The sequence below is a fragment of the Eptesicus fuscus genome, chromosome 2 (genome assembly GCF_027574615.1).
Source record: "Eptesicus fuscus isolate TK198812 chromosome 2, DD_ASM_mEF_20220401, whole genome shotgun sequence".
Classification (NCBI taxonomy): domain Eukaryota; kingdom Metazoa; phylum Chordata; class Mammalia; order Chiroptera; family Vespertilionidae; genus Eptesicus; species Eptesicus fuscus.
The window spans coordinates 25105932-25131146 of NC_072474.1; the positions used below are offsets into that span (position 1 = coordinate 25105932).

Here is a 25215-nt window from a genome sequence, read left to right on the forward strand (position 1 = left end):
AAAGGACATAGTTTTCTATAAAAGTAGGAACATCAACTTTTTTTCTAAATTTTCCCCACTACATTCTTTCTGCTATAATATGTAGTGTTTGCTTTTATTGTATTTCTGCACTAGGGTATGTGGATGTGGACATATATGTGTGTATTTACACACATGAAGATACTACTTTCAGATAAATGTTTTTTTCTTTCCATTGTCTCTTACTTCTCAGCTCTTACTGTTAAACTTGAAAATAAGTTTTACCAAAATATATTAAAATAGCTTGCTAATACATAACCTAAAAACATTTGGCACTTTTTTAATGTGAATAATTTTGAATTTACTGGAAATTAAGTTACAATTTTTGCAGTTTTTTCATGAAGAATTAGCATTTGTGTCACTCAGAATTCTTAATTATCTTAGTACATATTTTATGTGACATAATATCTGCACTCTTACCATCTACAGCCTCTTCAGAGAGCGTAACACATGGCACCAAAGTAATAAAAATATAAGCTCTAGAGTGGGAAGCAAAGCCGAAACAAGCCATCTTTACATATAACTTAAGTTTAGGTTCTGTGTAGTAGGTTGATCCCTTACTTAAACTTTAATAAAATTGGATTCAAGGGTATTTATATATAAATAAAAAATAAAGTTAATTTTGTTTCATACTTCCATGTGAGCAAGTGCCTAGTAATGCATTACAATGACATTTAAACTTCAGTATTACTCCTATTGGTTGAAAAATTGCCATACTTTTTTAGAATGATAGGCATTAAAAAGGTAAGTTGTCATTTGGGAAGGTTATTAAGATGATTATTAAGTTTATGTACTCATATTCACACTGATTTAATCAGTCTGCATTTGTCTGGCATTTTATCTCCTATGAAGTTAGCTAAGAAGTTGTTTCCTTTTTTTACATAATTTGGAAATAAAAATTTGATAAAAATCTGGCTATGTTGAACACTTTATCCCCTCTATCCCCACAATGGAGCAAGTTTTTGAAGACAAAGAACCAAAATAAGAGGTTAAAACAGTGAGCGTCTTCCGTATCCATTAAACATGGAGCAGGCTTACCTGATACTTTCAGGACGACCATGGCTCCTCCCTTTGATGTTGATGTTTCTTCTGGGAGCCTCTGAGGACCCTGGGCCTCTTCAGCCCCCCAGGCACCATTTGTGGAGAGGGGCCCTCCCCTCCTCCTTGGGGACAGGAGACAGTTCCTCTTTTGGTGCCCTTTTCCTTGCACAGGGGACAAGGTGTCTTACGCGCTTTTGGGCTTTTGCTCTGGTGGCCTTTTCAGGACACTCGGCTCCAGTGGTCTGGGTTCCCCCACAGGAGTAACATGCGCCCTTTCCTAGCAACTTCTGGGGAGAGAGACCTGTGGGTAGTTCTGAGGTGACCCTTCTGTTCCGCTCGTAAAGCAGCTGCCAAAAGATTGGCTCGCTTCTTTTCTTTGTCTTCTTCAACCTTATCTTAACTGTGGAAGACCGAGAAAGACCTATCTATTAATTCCTTTATTGGGTTTGGGGGCCTAGTGCCAGTCTCTGGATTTCCCTTCAGATATTGGAGGTAGATTGATTAACAAAGTACATGGCTTGCACTATTTCCACTCCAGGCGAATCCAGATTTAGGCCGCTGTATTTGTGAATGGCCTCTGTTACACGAGTGAGAAAGAGAGGGGTTCTCATTTGGGAGCTGAGTAATTGCTCTTACTTTGCCATAATTGACAGCCTTGATACTTCTTTTCATGCCTCCTAAAAGGCAGAAAATCATATGGTCTCTATAAGCCAGTTCTAGTTACCCCAGTTGATTAGGGTCAATCTAGGATATGGCATTCATTTCTACAAGAAACCTGTTTGGCTGAGCTGAATGTAAAGAATCTGCATATTCCTGGGTGGCCTCCCAAAATGGAGTCTTTCCTCAGGTTGTCAGCATTGGGAGTTGAAGGACCATGAAGTCCTTCCAGGTTATATCATAGGTCAGAGTTATCACCTGAAGCTCCCCTATAAATCTTGCATGTTCTTCTGAGAACCTATGTAGCGTGCCTTGCAATCCCTTAAATATGACATAGAGAAGGGAATATGAATTCAGGTGATCCCATCCGGCCCTCCTGACCTCCTGTAGGGCGCAGAGAAGGTTTGGTTCCAGACCTCCATTAGAGGCACCCGTGTCCCCAGTTTTCCCTAGCTCCCTCGTGGAATCGCCAGGGCCTAGGATGGTGCACAACCCCCCACTGCCAGTCTCAGTGCCTGGAGACCTGAGCCTCACTCTTCCCACACAAAGGGCAGAGACCTTCTCCAAGAGCATGGCAAGCTTTATGCCCCACAGTAATGCCAGAAGTTGCCTGGGCGCAGACCTTAGGAACGGGCATCCTTGAGATTCCCAGATCTCCAAAGATGCCATTTTCCCTGTCCTAAGATTGCCCTCAGTAGGGAGAGACTGGCCAGGGCCACAAGTGACGAGGGCCTCTGGCGAGGCGTGAGGCCCCCTCCTGAATCTGGATAAATGTCTCAGTGTCCCATATCTTACAAGATGTCCCTTGCTATGTCCCCTCCCGAGGTGCTCAGAAACCGAGACCCTATGGCATGATAGGAGGTGTTGTATTAAACATGCAATAAGAGCAAAGTCTGGCTGGGAGGCTTTGCTAGCTAGGATAAAGAAATGTCTTAGCTTAAAGCAGTTGTGCCGGGTTACCAGATTGGTGCTGAGAGAGGATGGAAATAAGCAAAGCGCAGGGATCAATAAGGGCCCTACCAAAGGGTGCAAGTGCAGCAGGTGCCTGGGCCCTGGGGAAGCGATGGTCGGCCCAAGCTCCAGGCAGAGGCTGGTGATGGCCGGCCCAAGTCCCAGGGAAGGGGCTCCATGCAGTGTCCCAGCGGCCTGTGCAGAGATGAAGCCTTGGGAAGGGGGGTAGTTCTGGGTCCCAGCTGGAGCAAGCTGATGGCAAAGGAGTGCATCCCTGCATCTCCAGCCATTGGAGGGAACTGCTGGGAGGGGCATATACAACAAAAAGGATATAAACTGCAACTCTGTCATGACCGCCTGCAAAAATCAGGTATGTGGGACCCCACATAAGGGGTAAAATGGAACTAAAATACCAGTCAGCCAGGGCGGCAGAGGCGAAGCAAGGAGAGTGAGATGACATTAGAAAGAAATTGGTTAGAACATCCCAGTGTCTCCAAGTAATCCTATCAGGGGATTGCCTCGGGGTTTGGGCTCTGAGTTTTGCTTGTGAACTCTGTGTTCTTTGGTGCACAGTGAATGAGTTTGTCTTGATCCTGGCAGGCAGCCTTGTGCATCTGGCCCATCTCCTTACCAGGTTATCCTCTCACAAAGAGACTTCTTTATTTGGTGGCAGGCGCCCTAAGGGCATTTAAATGCCTGACCATGCCCACCATCAATTTGGGGCTTGAAATGACCTGAGGCTAAATGTGGAAAAAGGAGACAGAGAGGCAGAGGGAAATGGAGGTGGGGGCGGGGATACCGGGGATGGGTCTCCAACTTTGTGAGGAGCAAGGCCCCAGATCTTACCACGCGCAGCTGCTTCTCCCTCCTGGCTGGCTCGCCAGTCTGTGGCCGGTGAATGTGATAGGTTCTTTTGTGGTGACTTGAGAAAAGAATTCCAAAAGCACTTGCATGGATAACTTTAGATGTGATGGTAAGATTTGATTGTGAATTAAGGGGAATTAATACACCCTCTGGGACCTCAGGGTGGGCAGGCTCTAAAAGCACTGCCCCGAGGCTCCTGTTAATCCTCCATTTATCTTCTTGTAAAGGTAAAGGATAAAGAACCATTCAAATTATCCAACCCAAATCCCTAACTTTTCCCTGCCTGGATCGGGCCCTCTTCCCATTGATTTCTGTTGGCCTTTCATGTCCTCTACCCAATCCAGTTACCTTTCCAATTGTTCCCGGCCAGGCACTGCCCCTCTGTTTCCTTGCACCTGTCCAAAAGTTCCATTTTTCATTGAGTTTCTATTGCCCAGGAGCCCCGTAGAGGAATTTCCTCCACTCCCTGGGCACCTGGCTTTCACCTCCCCTGGAAGACCAGCAATCCCCTGGAGTGTTGAACACATCTGTTTACCAGTAAACTAGATGGAATTGTGCTCTGTTACCAGTTTATAATTACTTAGTTTCCTTTTGCTTTCTTCCTTATATTAATAACTAGAGGCCGAGTGCACGACATTTGTGCACTGGGGGGAGGGTGTCTCTCAGCCTGTCCTGAACCCTCTCCAATCTGGGACCCCTTGGGGGATGTCCGACTGCCGGTTCAGGCCCCATCCCACAGGGATGGGGCCTGAACCGGCAGTCGGACATCCCTCTCACAATCTGGGACTGCTGGCTCCTAACCGCTTCTGCTTGCCAGCTTGATCACCCCCTAACCACTCCCCTGCCAGCCTGATCGACGCCTAACTGCTCCCCTGCCAGCCCAATAACCCCTAACTGCCCTCCCCGGCTGGCCCGGTCATCCCCAACTGCCCTCCCCTGCCGGCCTGGTCGCCCCTAACTGCCCTCCCCTGCTGGCCTGATTCCCCGCAATTGCCCTCCCTCCCCTGCAGGCCTGGTTGCCCCTAACTGCCCTCCCCTACTGGCCTGATCGCCCACAACTACCCTCCCCTGCCAGCCACCTTGTGGCAGCCATCTTTGACCACATGGGGGTGGCCATCTTGTGTGAGTGCATGAGGGTAAATTTGCATATTACCTCTTTATTATATAGGATTGTTATATAGGACTAGCTGCCTTCCTCATATCAATAACTGGCTGCCTCTATCTGGAATCTCAAAGTGTATATTTGGGTGAAAAGGGAGGAGTCTTAGTCTCAGGAGTACTTGGTTAGACAGGTCTTCACATGGTGCTGATATCGTGGTGTGATGGGAGGTGACAGAAGATGGGAGTGAAGTGGGGCATAATCCCATTACCTCCCATTTCTAGCATTCCCCAAAAGCAGCATTTGAAAACTGTCATAAACGTGTGAGACCTTTCAGAAGTGCTTATAATTAGCCACGGACAGTTTGAAACAGGAATCATGGCTGTTTCTCTGCAATAATGTAGAGGTTCCCATTTTTAAAAATAAACCACTTCTGCCCCCAACATTAACATCCTGGCCCTGGCACCGCCCTTAACCTGCCCCTGAAGGCTTGTCTATAGTGCCCTACCCAGACTCAAACCAATCCTGCCTTTTCCTGTGATCAAATTCCCTCTGGGTAATTTCAGCTCTCATAATCATGTAGTGATTTTCCTAAACAGTTCTGACTAAATGAAGTTTTATTCTTTTAAAAATAACGATTTGTTAAATGTATAATTACATGATATTTTATTCTTTTAAAAAACTGTATAAAATTTATATATTTTTAATTTAATTAGTTTTAATTTAAACAAAATAATTTCTTGACTGGGTGGTGTTTTGACTTGAATAGGGAAGTGCATATTCTATATTACTGCAGCCTGTTAAAAATATTCACTGTCACGATAATGACAGTGTTATCACCCTAACTTGCTTTTCTGCCAGGGCATTTTAATTTAAAAAGAAAATTCCTGGAGGCAACTGAGGCTTTGGGCTCTAAAAATGATTCTGATGGTAGAATTCTGGGCTCTGCTGAGTGGTAGGGGAGGGGAGAAATGCTTCAATAGTACTCTTTAAACCATGACATATTATTGACTATTTCAACACTATTTCAATACCTTTTCACATTTGAGGAAATATGTAAGTGTCATATACCTGAAAGACCCAGGGCTTTGGGTGAGCCAGATAAATTGTCCTTTGAATCTCAGCTCTGCCATGTGCTACTTATGTGACCTTGTGTGTGGGTTTTAACATCCCTGAATGTTAATTGTTGTTTTTTCATGTTTTAAATGAGATATTAATAATCCTTCCCATGCAAGATGGTTGTGGCTTCTTGGAATAATGTAAAGCTCCTAAATGAGATCTGTACTTAATACATGTTCTACAAATAATAGTAATTATGACAATGATGATGATGGTAATGGTAAGTATTCATTAGTTTGTGGGTTTATTCTTGATACCTTTAATAGAATTGCTAGTATTATTGAAAAATTCAGATATTTTTGGCCTTCAGTTTGTAAAAATGCAACATCTGTAAAGCAGAATAGAAGGAGGTATTTCTGTATATATTGAACTTAAACAGTTATGGTGAAGGCTGCTTGGATTCTATAGGAAGTGATACTCTTTGAACATATGTTTATGTTGCATTCATCAGTGACTTCTCCTCTGGGTCTCCAGTTTAATGGGTGACTGATATTTCCTTGGTGCTGATATTTCCAGTATCCCAGGTGGTCAGAAAGATGTCCTGAACTCAGTCCCTGTGAACTGGGAACTTGAGTGGAGTGGGGGTTAGAGTGAGGAAGTGTACTCTGGGGACCAACCGTAAGGGATGTTCTAGACTGCTGCTGTTTATAAATCTTTCAGTCTTCTAGGAAATGAAATTAGTTCCTAGTTCTGCTTTTGATCATGGACCTTTGAGAAGCTTATGAAGGTGCTGGGTGGGGGGGGGGGGGGGGCATGGGGGGAGGAACTTCCCACAGAAGAGTGCCACCTTGCAAAATATTGTGCATTCAGTTTCAGGAGATTATGAATTTCTTGAGCAATCCCTGTTTTGGGCAACTTGTTTTCAAATATATATTATCTCTCCTTTGCATATCTCATTTCAAAGGATAATGAATAATGTAAAGAATAGTATATATTTATAGTGATTTACGGATTACAGAGCCAGTATATACGCTTTTGTCCACCATCCTGTCAGTTAGTACTATTATCCCTGTTAGGTCCACACCAAAGGAGCCAGCCCAAGAGACACTGAGAGTTTAAGAAATTTTATTGCATTCTCTCACAGCAGGCTGAGACCAGTGTGGTGGTGTCAGCCCAAGGGGGTGGTTAGGTCTCTTATATAGGGTAAAAGTATGCAATATAGGGTCAGTGTGTGGGTGCACGAGTTAGGGGGGAGGGGAGTTCTTATCTTGGCCGTCTCCCACAAGCTATGGGAAAAGCTTATAACAATATATATTTCAGAAAACATGTCCAAGCAGGGGAGATTAGGGGTAGGTAGTTTGTCCTAACAATCCCTACTTTGGCCAGTGAGGAAACTGAAGCTCAGGTGTTTACCCAAAGTCTCTTGGTCAAAGTCCATGAATGTACTTGGGATCAGGAACCAGGTCCCTGGCCAGATCCACTGGGATTTCTCCTTACTTGATAGCATTACATAAATAAAGGAAATCTGGCAAGCAAAAATAAGATGACCTCCCACATTTAGAAGAATGGTTGGCAAATCCTACATGAATATCAGATTTAAAACAGGAATTATTTAATATCCATAGAAGGAGACTTGCAAGAGAAATAACTGTGGTGGTGTGCGTTGAGGTGCCCACTGCTCTGTTGCTGGGTCATCATATTTATTATAATTGACTAAGAGCCCCTTCTATTCCATTGTGGAACACAGATACCAAATGGCCAAGAAGAACATCCCAGGGAAACTATGTAAAACGCTATTTTTCCTCATTGGTAAATAGGTTTCTGGTCCCTTTCATATCAACATGCACATTAAGTCACATGCTGTTTTTGTTGGAGCCATTTGGCAGGGTGGTTTTTTGTTTGTTTGTTTGTTTTTTAATCTTTTTTATTGAACTCGTGTTCTCCCTGCCTAAATCAGAAGAGTAACACTTCATTTAAGTATGTCTCATAAAGCAGCAATGCACTGTAATTGTTAAATGAACAAAATGCCCATTTTAAAAAATGTGATGCCAGAAAGGCTAAGCAGAGACACTTGCCAGAATGACAGTGTGGCCTCGAATTCCCCACAGAATAAATTTGAGAGCTGTCATGAGACTCCCAGCTCACTGTGGTTGCATTGATGATGCGCAGACAGAAGCAGCCTCAGACCTAGGCTTTCAGTCCTGTTAGGGCCTCATAGACCGTCTTCCGTAAAGCATGGCTTTCACTGCAGTGGGATGATGCCGTTGTAAATAACACACACTCCTTTTACTAATTAGTGCATGCCATGTCTCTCGGATTTTTTTTTTTTTAATCCTCACCAGGAGATATGTTTTACTGATTTTAGAGAGAGGGGGAAGGAGAGAGACAGACAGACAGACAGACAGACAGAAAGAAAGAAACATCGATCTGTTGTCTCTTGTAAGCACCCAGACTGGGGATCGAACCCATAACCTTTTGGTGCATGGGACAACACTCCAACCAACGGAGCCACACTGGCCAGCTCTTGAATTTGTGTGTTTTTGTTGTTGTTTGTTTCCTTTCAGTGTTCTTTATCCTTTTTTTAATTATAAAAAATAGCCCATACTTGTAATCACATGGACTTTTCAAAAGAGAAAAATATGTTTACCTCTCATTCTGCTGGTTCAAATTCCAAACCACCCAAATTTCCCCTCTTTGAGGAAACCACCATTTACAATTAGATATGTATCCTTACTGTCTTTCTCTTTTTCACATGGTATTTCGTCATACACATATATGGGATTTCTTTCTTCTGTATTTTTTTCCAAAAATTAAATCATAGCAAAAATTAAATCATAGCAAATCATAAAGTTTAAAAAATCTTTGTGTGTTTTTTTAAAGTATAGCTCTCTTTTTAAGGCTGTATAGGCAAATAAATTTATTTCATTCATTTTAATTGCTGAATAACATTTTGTTGTAAAGCTGTAGCAGATATAATTCAGCTTCTCACCTGTTGTTGAACATTCTGGTTGTTCCCACTGTTTTATTATTGCAAACATTTACTATTACAATATTAGCATCATTTTGTAAGCCTTATGGTCATTTTCCACTCGGTAAAGTATGTTGCTAAAGAAATGAAAAAGTAGGAACCTCCCATCTCCAGCTATTTTCTATAATCATGCACTTCCATAATTAGTAACCTGTTACCTAGTAATAAGAATTATAGAGATTCTCTTTATATCTGGAGCAGCTGCGAACGTAGCTTTTATTTTGTGTGGGAGTCATTAGTGGTTAGCTTCTGTGTGGACTCACTGCAGAGCAGGGGTGATCTTTCAGCTGTCAGAACGTCCCATCTAGATGCCTTCAAGGGTGAATGATTCCTGGGTTGGGGCAAATCTAGTAATCTAATGATAGACTGCCCACTCAGCCAGGGTTTGCTGGTTTTACCTTCTTAGGCCGTGGCCTTACATTTTTATGAGTGAGAGAGCCTGGCTTGTAGAGAGAATTAATTTTAAAAGAGCTCTGTGATATTTTAGAATTGGGAAGGAAGGGATTCCTGCTTTGATGATGTGAAAAATTTTGCCCAGACACCCTTAATTGCTTAATATGTGATCAGTAATGTTACTGGCCATATGTTTCAGGATTTTTGAACATTCAGGTAGAATTCTTAATCATGTGGTTATGAAAACAACCACTTTCTATAAGTGAAAACGAGCATGCTTATTAATGCAATTGCCTATTGCATTCAGTCACATTTATAGCTCCCAAGGAGAATGATTGTTTTGCATGATTTAGTGTTTACAAAATTACAGTCGCACGGCAAAGCTTACTGTATTTGAAGCATATGTGGTCCTTTTGCAGGTAATAAAATGGAAAATCCAATTTACAATTGCAGAATAAGCCTCTGAGTGATATATGATCTTCATAGTGGCATCGGTCAGAGGGTCATCGCTAATCACGGCGCTGGCTCGCTTCCCCCGTGGCCGGGCCATCCCGCTGAAGAGTGCGCAGAGGGAATCTCTGTCTGGGAGGCAGCCAGCGTGGCTGTAGGGGCACCACTTTCTAGCTTATTAGATCCTCTTTGTCACAGTGCTTAATCCTGCTGCCTGATCCTTGTTAGAACAGCGCCGGAGCGCCGCTCAGGCTTCTAATAAAGGAGATGGGTGAGGGCTCCTAACTAGACGCACTGAAGCGTGCCGCAGTTCCGGCGATTGTAGCCCGACTGACAGTGGGGAGAGACGCTTCCTGCATGTTGTTATTACTTGAAGGGGAACTTACCTCCGACAGCTGACAGATGAGCTTTGCTGAGGCAAGGGTAACTTGTTGCTAGGCCAATATGAGACGGGTGTCATCTTTTCACACAGTATAATGGCCTAGCTTTACTCTAATTACATTAACCCTCTTCTGAAATGGCTGCATTCCAGGCTGGTGCTGAGTGAGGCAGGAAAGCCAGGGACAAATAGCTGGCTGGAGGATTACGGCTGCACAGCAGCAGGTATGTGTTCTCCACCAGTGACATTAAGTTGAAAAACAAAATAAGCATGCCCTATTACGGCAAGCCGGTGATAACTCTGAAGAGGCAGCGCTCGGTTAGGCTCGCACGGTTCCCGTCTCTGTCATCTGGAATAGTCGCCTGCTTCGAGGTTTGCTATGGACATTAAACATGGTTTTCATGGCTCTTTGTTAAAAAGGAAACACTGTCAACGACACAGCTATTGTTTTGGGTTTTTTTTCTTCCCCCGGCGAACCTGAATCATTCTTTTCCATTAGGCTCCCTATTTCTGGTCACTGTGAGAAACCCCTGTGAATGCGATTATGTAGCATTGTTTGAGACTAAACTAAACAGCTGGAGTTACAGATGCGTTTGAAGTGATGTCATTGAAAATGCTCATGAAGAGCCTGCGGGCCTCTCTGTGTACCCTGACTTTTCAGACATCAGTATAAGACTCCTTTTGCCTGAAGGGAGTGTGTCCAGCTCGCATCCAGCGTTTCCTGCCTGCTCCAGTTAGCAGGAGTCATTAGCAATCCCCTATGCTGCCTCTGTCTCCATTGACAGGTCTTTAATAGAGACATTGCTAGGGATTGACAGATCTCCGGGGGTTAGAGGCTTCAGACAAAAGCGCCCCCGAGAACGTGGCTGACCTTTCTTGGCATTATTCCCCTAGCTCTGTCTTCCATGTGTTGCAGTCAGGGAGCATAGAATTGAGTACATCATTTTTAGAGGATTATTACTCAAAAGGCTGCAGGCTTAGTAAGACGCTGTTAATAAGTTAACAAGAGGCCGTGCACATTCCAGAGTGGGTATGCAGGTAGTTGGTAGAGTACAGGCTCTTCTTTTCCATAGGAATATGCACCTGTACTTTAAGTTCAAGGGTAATTACAACCTGCATCACTCATAACATAGCTGTACTTTTGGATTATTGGGCCTGACTGGGAGAGAAGAGTCCTCTTTCTCTCTCTCACTGTCCCCTGGAAGTCACCCTGGACAGATGTGGACTAGCTGAGGCTTGTCTGTAGGGTCCTTCCCAGAGTGTTTCCCAGATCCCTGCTGCTCTCAGCGGAGCCAGGACCCTGAACATGCAGCATGGTGAGGAATGCTCTGGGTTCCAAATGTAGCTGTCTTCCCTCTTTCCTCTCTTCTTCCCCGGAGTAAAACAATCAGGTTCCCGTGTCCCCATCTGAAACAGATGTTAAGAGGAAAGCCATCCATTTCGGTTAATTCATGGTAATGTGTGAATGATGCGAGTCCCAGATGCATGTGCAGCTGATCAGATTCTACCCGTTAGGAATTTAGACTGTGTTTCTCATTAGGATGACTTACTTTGGGGGGTAAGGAGCAAAGGTGTTTAGGTCACAGGTAGCCACCAACAAGGAGATCCTCTTTGCTTAGGAAGTAGTTAATTTCTTTATGCAACTTATGCTTTTCATGGCCTCTTTTCTTTTTTTCACTTTAAATTGCATATATTTTCCCAAAGGTCTTAGTAATTTTTCATAGTTGATTCCATGCTGATGTCGGTGGGCAGGGTTTAGAAGCAGAAAGATGATCATATGTAAGCGTAAGTTGTTAATTAGATGAGGGTTTTAAGAGAGATGTGCTCATCTCTAGAGCCTCCACGCCCAACTTATTAGTGAATTGCTGCAGCGCGCTTACTGTCACCTGGTACACAGCCCTTCTCAGTGACCATGCTTCCTGAGAGAGTGGGCCACATAGACACTGTGCATGTAAAACAGGACACTTTAGAAAGAGACTTGTTTCTTAAATGGAAGACTTTTCTAGAAATTTCTCTTATATTCATTTTTAGGAAAAGTGGAATGGGGGAAAAAGAAGTAATAGGAGAATGAATGATATGGAAGAGAGGATATAGACTCTAGCAATTGAGATCCAAGAGGAAATAAGAACCATACAGAAATTTAAGCAGATCGGTTTTATTCTAAAAACCCCCTCCTCAAGTAAAGATAAAAACTAAAAAGATAAAAGGCAAGGTCAAACCCCCTGGCAATGGGCAAGGAGACACCTGATTGGTGGTGTTGCTCTTATATCAATCAGGGGCAAAGCAGATGTACAGTCCTTAGTTCATCCTAGCTTGATGCCTGTGTTGGTGGCCAGAGCTGTTTCCTGCCTGAGGCACATAAAAAAAAAAAAAAAGGCAAGGTCACACCCAGTTAAGATACCCAACTAAGCAGACTCAGTGCAAATCTTGGGTTTTCATTTGTCCTAGGCAGTTTTCTGATTCATGGTTTAGAGAATAAAGCCCATTAATCTCCCAAATGATTAAATATCTGACTAATGATGTTTAACCATTAAGATAAGGAAATTGACATTATTGATAATCTTGGAGAGAAATGTATCTGCTTATTTTTGTACTTAACACCAACAGATTCTAAGTAGCTTTGGAAACACCATGATGAATTGCTCCCTCTTGATATTTAGTAGTATCTGTTTTCTTTAAAAGCATTTTATGAAATTGTAATCACTTTTATATTTGTCTTTCTCCATTTGTTGAATAGTTACAAGTTCATATAACAAAAAGAATATGGATTCAAAGAATCAGTTCTTTTGTTTTAAGGAGAAATATATCATCATCCTCATAAAAATATTAATTTGTTTTCATTTCTAAAGGTCAGATCACCTAGGAAATTTTGTGCTTCATGGTATATACTTACATCTTAGAATGTGTTTTCGTTATCCTGAATTATCAGTTATGACAAAATTTGCAGTAGTACCCCATAGTAGGACAAATAATGTTACTTTGGTTGTGTCCTGGGAAGAATAATTGCTGTATGTCTGTGTTTAAAAAGCCTTAGATTGTGGATCAGGAGTCTGAAAAGGACTTCCTCAGTAGGACTTTTAGGGAAAGGCCTTTGGTGAGGTTGGTATCAAGTAAAACCACATATATCTCTGCTGCGTAGCTTCTCTGTCCTTGTCCCTTTCATAAGCAGGCAAGTTATAGGAAGCTCTTTCACACACTGCCTTTTCCATGTTTCAATATACCAATAAATAAATAAAATAGTCGACTGATCATCAACAGATGGTGGCACTTACTGGCTTTTTGATGCTACTTCATTAACTCATCTTTGGTTGATCCAGACTGATGTAACCTGATAGTTTCACCAGACTTTATAGAAAGAATATGAGATTTGGAGTTAGGAGTCAGGTTCACATCCTCACTGTCATTTTCTGATCTTGTTAACAATTTCCCCACATTTCTACTTACTCACCTGTAAAATGATGTTAATAAAGTGGACTCAGGGATTGCTGGAGAATCAAATGTGGAGATGCTTTGAATGTGTAAACCGATGAGGACTATACAAATGTGAGTTTCTGTGATAACCATGTTAAGGAAATCCATTTGGTGCTGATTCTGAGATGTTCTTATGGTACCTGAGAAACGTAATAATAATTTTACTTGGGCAATATTTTTAATCTCTCTTCATTGATATTGTTCTTTGGCTGATGAAAAGCGGTGATGTTGATCGGATGGGTCTAGATCAGATTGAACAAGCAGTAATTCACATTGTCAAGACAGAATTTCAGAAGGTTCTAATAGCACTTCTCTTCATTTTGGATGGGGTCATTTTAGTTAGTCTCTGTAGCAAATACCTAGGAAGAATAAAGCATACACTACCTATGTAAGAATTCCTTCCAGGTTTACCTTCTTCCTACTTCCTTCCCTTCACTCCCTCTCTCCCTCCTTCTTTCCTTTGTTTTTCATTTCTTGGTCTATGGTACTAATTACGTGTGTATCAGTAATGACTTGGGGTAAGCAATTTTTAAAAATAAATCAAGTGAACCAAAAGGTACTTAGGCTTGTGCTATGGTTACTATGCAGGACTTCTTAGTCCTGATCTGTGTGGGATGAAACGACCTTCATCTTTTTTCTTCTCCATCTTTTCCAGGAAACCTGGATCTGACTGGTCAGAAACAGGTATTCAAAGCAGAGAACAATCCTTGGGTTACCCCGATTGCTGACCAGTTCCAGCTTGGCGTGTCCCACGTTTTTGAATATATCCGTTCAGAGACGTATAAGTAGTAAGTAGACTAGTTGTTTTCCAAAGTAGTACACTGTGGTTTTATAGTATTTGTAATTATGCCATTTTAAAACTATCATGTGACATTGTTGTCTTGGTGGCAGTTAGTTCATAGCATTCTTACATGTTTTATTAATAACCACATGTAGCAATTGTCTCATAGTGATAGATTATTTTAATTGATATTATCAAAGGGAATTTATACCAAGTTTGTTTAGAAAATTTAAGTTATATTAGTTGAATATTCATGACACTAAGAAAATTGATCAGACACATTAAGATCAGAACATACTTTTTTTCTCCTTTGAATGCAAAGAATAACAGCTGTTAGGAACAAAATTGTTAAGCAGTTTGTTTATAAATGAATAGAGAATACTAGAACACACCATTCTATTCTAGAGAAGCTTTTACTCTGGGGAGATGGTATTATTTCTAAGAGAAAAAGGAAAGAATGGGCAGAAAAAGAGAAGGAGTCAGCTAGCTTAAGTCACAACATCAGAATTCCTCAACTCTTCACCTCAGGTCAAAGGAGATTGTGAGGGGCCCACCCTAAAACCCGGCTGGTTTTACCTTTCTTCCCCAGTGTGTCCTGGTTGGAAGGAACTCTCTTGGCCCCATCTGCTCTGTTAATCTTCTGTCGTTATTTCCCTTCATCCACCTCCACCCCATATTGAGATAATCATTTATCTTATGCTTCAGTGGCCCCCCCTAATGCAGAAATCTAGTCACCTCTAGTTTTAAGAAAATGCAAAAGACATGAAAATCCACAGTCAAATTTAATCTGTTTTTGTGTTTGTTACCAACATTTGAGAATTTAACATTCCAAATATTAGAGAAAAATTAGAGGATCATTGAAGGTCACCTTCAGGTGGGAGTCTCTCTCTCTCTCTCTCTCTCTCTCTCTCTCTCTCTCTCTCTCTCTCTCTCTCTTTTTGGTATCAGAAAAATGCCCCACACTCAATGTGGACCATGGGGCAGTGCTGACTGACAGGGCAGGCTCCCTGTTTATAAATGGCCAGTGTGGTCCTGTAGCCTCTTCCCCGGACACCATGCTCCTGGTCATGCAAGCTAGGGCTTAGTTCACTCATATTTCCCGTATGACAGATCACAGAGAAGATGAGCTCTGAAGAACGATGACATTAAAACTAAATAGACCAAAATTGCCAAAATGATAGCATATCTTCATATATGGAAAAGCTTAAATCATGGTTTAGATTTTTTATGACATTGACAATATATCTTAAGACATACCATTACAGTAAAATGAGAGAAGTATAGGATGTGTGTTATGTTTCATAAGCCACAAGTTATGTGCAAAAAATAGATATATAGTTTATTTAAATATGAATATAGCTCATCCTTGGAAATTGGTTTAATTAGTTATGAAAATGTGTGAAAATGTAATTGCAAATTAGAAGATTATTGTTCATTTTGTTCCTCTTAAATTGTTAATTATTGCCATCGTTGGTTTGAGGTAGAGGTTTAATTTTTGTTAGTAAATGGGAGTCTATTTATAGCTTGGTTTGTAGTGAGTTGTTTTAGAAAATCATTTTATATATTTTAACTTATAACACAGTACACAAATGAGCTCCTGTTAATCCAGAATTGGGGGAAATACTGTTTATTATTCTGGTTAACCATTTTTATTTTTATTTTACCATACTTTATAATTTACAGAGAATTAAAATATGTTGCATATAAAATGCTTCTAATTTCTTCATTTTAAAAGATTAAGTTGTGAATTTGTTAATTTTTTTAAAAATATATTTTATTGATTTCTTACAGAGAGGAAGAGAGAGGGATAGAGAGTTAGAAACATCGATGAGAGAGAAACATCGATCAGCTGCCTCTTGCACACCCCCTACTGAGGATGTGCCCGCAACCAAGGTATATGCCCTTGACCGGAATCGAACCTGGGACCCTTGAGTCCGCAGGCCGACGCTCTATCCACTGAGCCAAACCGGTTTCGGCAATGAATTTGTTAATTTTATATTACCTCAGTCATTATTGGGCAATTAGTCACTATTAGATGCTATTACAGACTATTTCTATTTATTGATGATGGTTAGGATTCTGGATGAATGAGAGGCATGTTTCTTTGATTGAGTTAATTGGTATGTTATTTGAAAGGGACTATATGACACAGCATTTTAATCAATAACCAGTTTGATGTATGTATATTCTTATCTTTATTCTGGTATCCTATATTTGGGAATTGGAGTAATCTAAGCAATTTTCCTATTAGCATGCCTTTCTGTATTTGATTTCCTCATGAAGAATTATATTAGCTCTTATACAGTTAAATCTATATTAAAAAGCTTAAGTAAGCTTAGGAGAGTCATTGTCCCATTTTTAGGAGGACCAGTTGTACCCTGCTCACTGCTTTTAGAGGAGTCTGTGAGCCTCTGCTGGGAGAAAGCACTTGCTGTGAACTCAAGGGCCGGTCTTTGGAGCCCGGAGAGATCATCTCTTCTCTCCTGGGGAAGGAGATTGTTGACCACTTCCTACCACTTCCTGCATTTCAGCCCTTCTGTTCTTCACCCATTCTTCCGTAGTTATCTTCACTCCTTTATAAAATGTACCAGCCAAACACGTGACTAGTAACTAAGTAAGACACTAATCAGAATCTTAGTCTTTTAAAAATACTTGTATAAAAATGCCATCGTTATGTTTCCCTGATTTTTAAAATTTAAGGGGTCATCTTTTATATGAATGTAGTATGTATACACCTATTAATGTATATTAACTACATTGGTTTTTAAAATTCAAGTTTTTTTCAATACATAAAAAAAGTGTATTGTCATGTAACTAAAACCCAACTGAACTTTTTAATGTTGTTAAGCAGCCACTTCATAATTAGAGGATTTTAGTATCCTTTTCAACTATCTGAAAAAAATATTATTTAATTATCAGGTACTTGGCTACTTTTAAAAAGTTGTACCTGTAGTGACCTTAAAAAGGCAATCTATTCATTATACTCATAATTTTTTAAAGCAAAGTTCACATTCAATACCTTAGTCATAACTCTAGTCTAAACCTTGTGGTTTCCAATCTTCACTTCTATGTCTTTTTATAAAACCATAAACACCTCCATCCAATAAAATTTCCTTTTTTTATTATGTAGATCTTCAGATTATCATGATAGGACATTTTAAATTTTGTCTTGGCATTGGAAATACTAATGAATCTCCTTCCTTTAAAAAACATATTTTTTTTTCTGACGAATTGACCCATTAGTTAAATAAAAGCAATAAAGAACTTACTAGCATGTTTCATTTTCGTTCATGTCTGTAGTCGACTTTCACAGTGACCTTCGTGTTCTAAGCACATCCTCAGAGGCCATCTGAGTCTAGAGTAGCAACAGTCAGAGAAGATGGATTATGTGATTTCCAGGCTCTCATGGACTCCAGGAGAAGACGTGGACATCTGAAACAAAACAGTGAAGTTAGTGTTGAGGAAAAATTTAAACACTGTGAGGTGATTGAACTTGATGTGGAGATGCACTTGTGCAGTTAAGCTATAGGAGATGTGGGTAGGAGTGGCTGAGAGCATGTTGCGGTATAGTTCCTCAGGAGTTGGTTCTTTGGAGTACATTTAGGGCATTCATCATAATTTCCTCGTCATTTCTCAAGTGGAAATTACTCTGCTCATTTATTGTACTATCAGCCAAGGGAACATACTGGCTGGAGTCACAGCATTGGCCATTCATTATCAGTTACTCCCTCTGTTAAAGCAAAATAACTTGCTTGGTTGGGTGGTTGAGGGTCAAGCTCTACAAGCACATTACTGTTTTCAGGCTGTTGTCGAGAGATGCAGACACCTCTTAACTCATTACTTGATAGTCCTTATCTCTGTCTGACCTCTTTTATTCCTGTGAAGCACAATTATGATAGAATAGTCACCACATGTTAAGTTTTCAGAAGGTAGATTTTTTTTTTTCCCCAGGAGGAGAAGTCAGATTGGAGTCAGGATCCTTGACAAGATTCTTTGTGAAAGGGAGTAACACAGTTTTCCCATTTCTGTCAAGGAAGGTGGATACAAGCCACAAGCCATTGTGCAAGCTGACAGGTTAACTCTTAACGAAAGGAGAGGTTTGACAAATGTTAGGCTGGAAACGTGTCGGTGGATGAGGCATTTGGAAAACAGGAATCCTCATGAAGGCTGCAATTTGTGAAGCATGGCAGTCCTATTTCCAGGGCAGCCTAACTCAGCAGGCCTCTCTGTCATTATTCCTGTCTGTGACTTCCTTTCTCCCACGAGAGGGGCCACGCTCCCTCGTTGTTTTGTTTTGATTTTTAGTCTTAAATGAAGACTGGCTCTACTATTATTCATGTTAGTTAATAGAAACATTTTAACAAAGCAATGTTTGGTGAATGGTGAGCAATGATGAGGAAAATGCTGGCAATTTCTCTTCACTAGAAATCTAGCAAAATAAATCATCCTGTTTGATTTGTAAGGAAGGATACTTTTTGGTTATTGTTTCTCAAATTGTTTTACTTGTAGTATTAAAACTAAGTAATGTTTTCTTTTTTTCTGTATTGTGTGCAAACCTGTTGGAGGTTATTATGGACATAAATGGGCTCTATTAAACAGCTACTGTACCCTCTAATGGCTTCTGAGACAGTGGCCTAGAAGATCCTTAAAATAACAGATTTATCTGGTCTACCAAAAGGCTAGAGCATTTCAACCTAATTGGTGATCCCATTCATTTTACGACAGCCCTTTGCAGAAGAGATTTTGTCTAACAAAACCGTGTAAACCTTATTATTTTCTGGTGAAGTATGAAGGGCTGCACAGAGCTATCAGATGGTGTTTATAAATATCACAGAAAGATGGAGGAGAGGGTTAAACTGCCAGGGCCTTTCTAGCAGAGAGGGAATTTTATGTAGTGACAGTCGGTAAGCAGAACAAGTAGACTTTTCTTTATCTGCACTACATCTGAAAATAGTTCAAATTAAGCCAGAGAAAAACAATATTTCTTTATAGTAGACATGAAAATGAAGAACCAATTTTGTTCCTAAAGCTTTTGTCATAGAAATTGTTTTTATATTTACAAGTTGACTATGTATTGTGTTCCTGGTAATTTACATTTCCTTTATATTTCCTACACATATATTTTGGTTCCTTTTTTATGTTAACAAATGTTTATTATATTTTTTCTATATAATACAAATTGTGATTAAAACTTGATATCTCTGAACCTATTTTTATGCAAATATCTTGCATATAACTAACATTGCTAAGAAATGTCTAAGAGAAAAGGTAAACCCATGAAATGTTATATTTTGGGTAGTATTGTGTCATATTCCTTATTTCGTGTTTACTTAAATGGTAAAATTACATAGCATTCCTTTTCTCCAGATAGTATATTGCCAGTGCACAGAGTTGGAGAATGCTTATTTCGCTACTGAATAGATGTAAGTCAGGGTGTAATAGCCACTGTTGACCTTTGACGTAGTCACCCAACTGTTCCTGTGACACCATGAGCTGTTAATTGCCCTGGTAAATTAATATCTCTCCTCTTCAGGTAACAGGAAGAAAACAGACTGTTTGAGGAAGAGTACAGAACAATTTTCTACCTCTTTCAAGTTTTTTTTTTTAATTTAAAAGGATTTCTGCTTTTTAACTTGTTTAGCACTATCATTCAGAGATAATTCATATTTTTCTTTTTTCTGTATGCATTTTCACAATTTTGTTTTGATACATAAATATTTTGCAAGCTTTCGAAGCTTTACTTTCTATAATTTTATAGCTCATACAGAATGCTTCAGTTTTTAAAGGGAAGGTGCTCTTCCCATTTGGCATTTCCAGTACACTTGGATTCTGGGGGAGTTTCAGTAGGGAACCTCCACCCACCCTCCCACCTACCCCTACACCAAACCTATTGTTCATGGAGGGGATGGTCCTCATCTCTCTGGTTGCTTAGTGGTGGTGGATTTCTTGCAATATCACAAGAAAAATAATTTTCTGAGACTCACATGGGAGAACGAGTGAATTAAATCCCCGAGTTCCCAAGGTTTTGTTTCCCTCAGTCCGGCCATGGAAGAAGTGCAGCAGGGGCTTCAGCAGAGCTAAAGTCAGAGTCAGTGTCCGGCATTTCTTTCACAGGGTGGAGCCGGGTCCAGTCCAGCGTCAGGCTAGCTTAGCTTGTGTTTCCAGATGCAGTTCATTTGCCCATTGCATGTGGTGTCCGCGGGGCCTCATGGCTGTGAAGAACCCAGGGGCAGATGCAGGGAAGCCAAAAGTGAGCCACCAGCCCAAGCGTCACCAGAATCATGAGCAGGGGTGCCAAGAGAGTTCATTCCTTTGTTTAGGGGCTTATGTATTCCCAAATTTTCATGCACTTGCAGTGGCCATGCCCATTCTGGCCAATTATTTCTGTTCCCAGGTGTGATTGACAGGCATGCATCTGTCTCCCCTCTGTCCAGTCCTCTTTTCCCAGTGTTTTGCAGGGAATAGGCCAGTGGTTCCCTGGGGAATGTAAAGTTTCAGCTTCCTGGTGCAGCTGCCCAAATGGCATACCTCTAAAGTCCCCCTTTGTTCCTTTCTTATAATTAATAACTAGCTAATTACAGTGGTATCACTATGAAGGTCAAAGGTGAACCCTGTTAGGGTTTAAAAATCAGTTTCAGGAGGCTAGCTTGTATTCCTGAAGAAACTTCAGGAACCTCATCTCAGAAACCTCATCTTATGTATATTCTGGAATGTATATCTTATGTATATTCGCTCTGATGTACATCAGCTATAAACCCAGACTTGGACAAGGTTCCCTCACATATCTGTGTGCATTCTCTGGCCCTCTAATGTGGTCACGCCTCAGGCTCTGTGCAGGGACCTGGAGGATCAGGCTGGACCAATGAGCAAGAGCCATGTCAGTCTTTCTGCATCCTACTTCACTGACTAGTACACGTATCATTAGAGTTCTGAATAAATTCGGAGGGGCAAAAGGGAGACAGACCAGTAGCTGCAGCAGGGGGAGAAGACTTTACTCTGAACCTTGCACCACAAAAGGCTTTCACTTAGGACTTCAAAGAGCGTGGTGTCTCTCTGTCTCCCCCCGTCCTTATCTCCACCTCACTTGTCTGTTGATTGTCAAGCTTGCGTTCCGCATGTTTAGTACAGCCCTGAGGTACAGTGTGATATATTGCAGTATCACTTTAGGGTAAATAAAATATCGTTTGTCCCACTTAACAAAAGGAAAAGTGTTCGGTTACTTCCTCTTCCAGAGAAGCTGTTTTGAGTTCCATTTTTAGATGCTGCTCATTTGATGTAATTATATTGAACTATTTAATATTGACCTATTCAATGAGATGAAATTGTTTAGCCCTACATATTGATAACCTTTATTAACTCCTAGTAATCTTCAAAAATTCAATGCTTGATGCTTTCTCTCCAGCTAACATGAGTTATTGCCAGCATTTGATTTTTTTATTTGAGAGATAAATTAACAACTGGCGCTTTTATAATCAGGCAAAACTGTCTGTTATTTCTATTCTCTACAAAGTAATATCTTGTTTTATTACGTGCTGACTTTTTATTGAGCTCTGGTCTCTTATTCCAGTCAGGCATTGTTGTTCGGTAGGCAAATTCTGTTTATTAGTGAATGTGCTTAAATACTCTCTAAGGCTTGATCCCCCAGCATATGCTTGGCTTTCTGAGTTGTATGTTTTTCCAAAACATGCGGTTCACCAATGTTTCATTTTAGGAACACACTGGCTGGGCTGTTGTTCTTGGGAGAGGGGTAGGTAATGTTACTTCAAATCTTCTTTTACGAATGGACCATGTTAACACGAGCTGGTTAGAATTTGAAGGCCCCTTGGGAATGGAAAGCACCTAACAAAATTCCCTGCTTCGTCCTATTTGGCTAGAGAATTGAAGAAGGGAGGGTCACCCACCAGGGACCCGACTTTGTTTCTTTCACAAGATCCTTATGGAGGGAATCAGCAGTGTGGAGGGTCTGTGACGGGATCCTCACTGGGAGGCATGGACTGTCCCTCTGACTGCATGTCCTTAGCGGTAGCTGCTGGTGCCTTGCCCTGTAAAATGTGGAGTCAGGACTTCCTGTCTCATCTGGGAGTTCTAATAACCACATCTGGAGCCCTTTATAACTTTTGTTTAATTTTCCTACCTTGTCTCAGGAGAACTCAAGACTACTAATAACAGAGCATAGAGTTCTCTTCTTGTGTAATTAAAGCTGTTTGCTTCCCCAGAGGAGAGGGGGGCATCGGAAATGCGGTGCGTATTTTCATGTGGTGTACATGGCATAAAGACACAGCGATGTGCTCTGCTTTGAAACTGCGGGAGAAGAGGGGAAGTAAGGCTGTTCTTAGAGGACTGGCTTAGAGATAGCTTCCCGTCCCAGTTCCGTCAGTGCCAAGTGACCTCATCTCACCCACGCTCAGCTTCTCCAACTTGAGGGCAGGAGGTTCAAGCTAGATCATCTCAGAGTCGCCCCAACAATGGTTTCTAATTCTGAGTTCTTTATTTTTCTGGGAAACACGATTTATGGTGTATATCAATTCATTATTTTTTAAATTTAGTTTAATTCTTGAATTTTCCCCCATCTGGATTTACTTTATTGATTTTTTTCTTTTAAAGGGAATGGAAGATGATGATGACCCTGAATATAAATTGTTACAGGAAAATGGATACAAGATAAAATTATCAGATCAACCTTTTTATTCTATATTTTATGGAATACCTAATATATGTTAGGCAGTAACTTAATAGTACACATGAATTCCTGACACTTTCGATTCTTCAGACTTATTAATCAGTGTAGTCAGCCCCAGAGCAATTTTATGAGACTTTCCAGTCATCAAAAATTTATTATCAGATAAATCAAAGAAACATCGAGCATCTTAATAGGTTAGAGAAAGTGGCATGGAAAGGATCATTTAAGACTATGCTTTTTGTCAGTTGTGTGTTATATTTACAACTAGTGTCAGAGAACTTACTCATAATTTCGTGCAAAGAGTCAGCAGTGTGATAGTTATCTTCTTACGTAAAATCTTCTGTTTTCTTCAGTAGAATAGTGTAGACTGTGAATGCTAAATATACAGACGGTAGGAAACATCATGTTTTAATGTTAAACTTAGAGTGTTTATTTTAAAACAGTGTCTACATGTTTTTCAGAATTTTATTATAGTAGTCATCCAAAGTTAAGAATTATCAAACTCAGTCCTTTCCTTTCAGACAAGATTGCTAAACTTGAACTCTTTGCTATGGCTTGGGAAATAGCAATATGCAAATCCCCTTTCTTGTGGACGTGTTCCATATGGACCTTCTAACAAATGTAAGGAACAGGCTTATGTCTACCATATTCCTGTCGCAGTTTTGACAACTTTCTGACAGTATAATAAAGACTTACAAGTATATCTTCATTGTATAAGATTAGTTACTTGAGGGAAGTTTTTCCATCACCCTATCCCTGTCCTGATAGTACTGGGATCTCACTGTCTTCCAGGACACAAAGTTGCAGCCTATTTTCCAAAGATCTCCATAAGGGCTATGTTTTCTATCTGGTATGTTCCTTCTTCCCACATTTACCTATTGAATGTCCAGGTATTTACCAAATGTCCAGTTAAAGATTGCATTCTCAGAGACCTTGTTCCTCAGGTCTCCGTGTACTCTAGGTCCCTTTTACCATCTTTCTGCAGAGCCTTTGCTTTTCCTTCGTAGCAGTTTTAATAATAATAATGGCTGTCAGTTATTGAGTATTTAACCCGTGTGACTGACATTGTGCTAAACTCATATGTGCTGTTCATCAGTTTGTAACTCAGTATTTATTTCTGTGAATACTACTTCTATTTGGGGGGTGGTATTTAAATACATGTTTTCTTTCCCTTAGGAAACGAATCTTTTTGAAAGCAAGGCCCTCCTGGGCTTAGCATGGGGCATGCCCTCGTGTCGTATGTAAATGACCCGTCTCATACAGAGGAGCCTCTGGCAGGTTGCCCTGATTTCTGAAAGAAAACCGTTCTGACATCCAGAATGGACCACAATATAGTTCTCTGTGTTTGCTGGTACATAATAATCAATACTTGAAACATTAAAATGTTCTCTCAATAGATCGTATGAAGTGAAGATTTTTGTCTTACAACAGTCTTTCATTGCTTGTATAGATCTCTAATTACCACACTACTCTCATATTAGAAATGAAACAGTTCCTTAACTTCACAAAGAAATGAGTTATGTATGAAAATGAGACTTCATATGAATATGCAGGCTCTGTGGTCATTTTGTGTGCCTCTCTTTTGTCCATGCAGGGAGTGTTGCTTGGGCGTGTGGACTGTGTGGTTGTGTTTGTAGTGATTGGTGTATTTCTGAGGAAGACACAGTAAGCTAGTACTGGTGGATATGTTTTGGAAAGGAATTGGATGGCTAGAGGCACGAAGGGAGGGCACATTCTCTTTTATCCTTTGTATCTATTTAACACCCTGTTTTGTACATGTATTCTCTAAGACAGCGGTAGCTAATCTTTCGGACCTCACGGACCACCAGTGGTCTGCGGACCACCGGTTGGTGACCACTGCTCTAAGAGATTATTTAAAAAGAAAAATTTTGTAACCAGTAGGGCCTATGAAGTTAAGAAGGAAGAACCACAAAGAATGTAGCTATATAATTGGTTTTGGCTCCTATTATGTCCCCTTTCCATTTGTTTGCCTAATGTAGGGGTGGGGAACGTCCGGCCCGAGGGCTAAGGCCCGCAAAAGCATTTGGTCTGGCCCTGCCAAGGCATTAGGGGTGAGTTAATTAAACATTTGACCAAATAGCAGCTAATTTTTAAGTTGATAATTTTGTATGGTCTGAGAATGATGTTATAAATACCCAAATGGCCCTTGGCAGAAAAAATGGTTCCCTACCCCTGGCCTAGTAGAATCTATTCTTAACCGTCTTCCTTTAACCAGGTGCACCAGACACCTTCTAAGTGATGTTGCCTCTTAAAATGTGTCCCAAATTTTGGACAGCGACTGTCTGAATGAGAGCTTGAGAGGTTTCTCACGGGACGCATGGAT

General features: G+C 40.7%; 1 protein-coding gene and 1 pseudogene across 3 annotated transcripts in view; both read left to right on the forward strand.

The window, feature by feature from the left end:
• The window catches only part of RSU1 (Ras suppressor protein 1), a 185887-nt gene that overhangs the window by 73196 nt on the left and 87476 nt on the right, over positions 1-25215 (forward strand). Inside the window, exons 8-9 of one of the 3 annotated variants that reach the window (XM_054725980.1) lie at positions 14066-14198; positions 16554-17459. The exons of 1 other annotated variant lie outside the window; for it this stretch is intronic. In XM_054725980.1, the coding sequence (XP_054581955.1) occupies positions 14066-14198; position 16554 (134 nt within the window). In that variant the 3' untranslated portion in view covers positions 16555-17459. Of the gene's footprint in view, positions 1-14065; positions 14199-16553; positions 17460-25215 lie in introns of those variants that run through there. One more of the 3 variants, XM_008148827.3, reaches the window with a different exon arrangement.
• Positions 12157-12301, forward strand: LOC114234232 (small nucleolar RNA SNORA48; annotated as a pseudogene).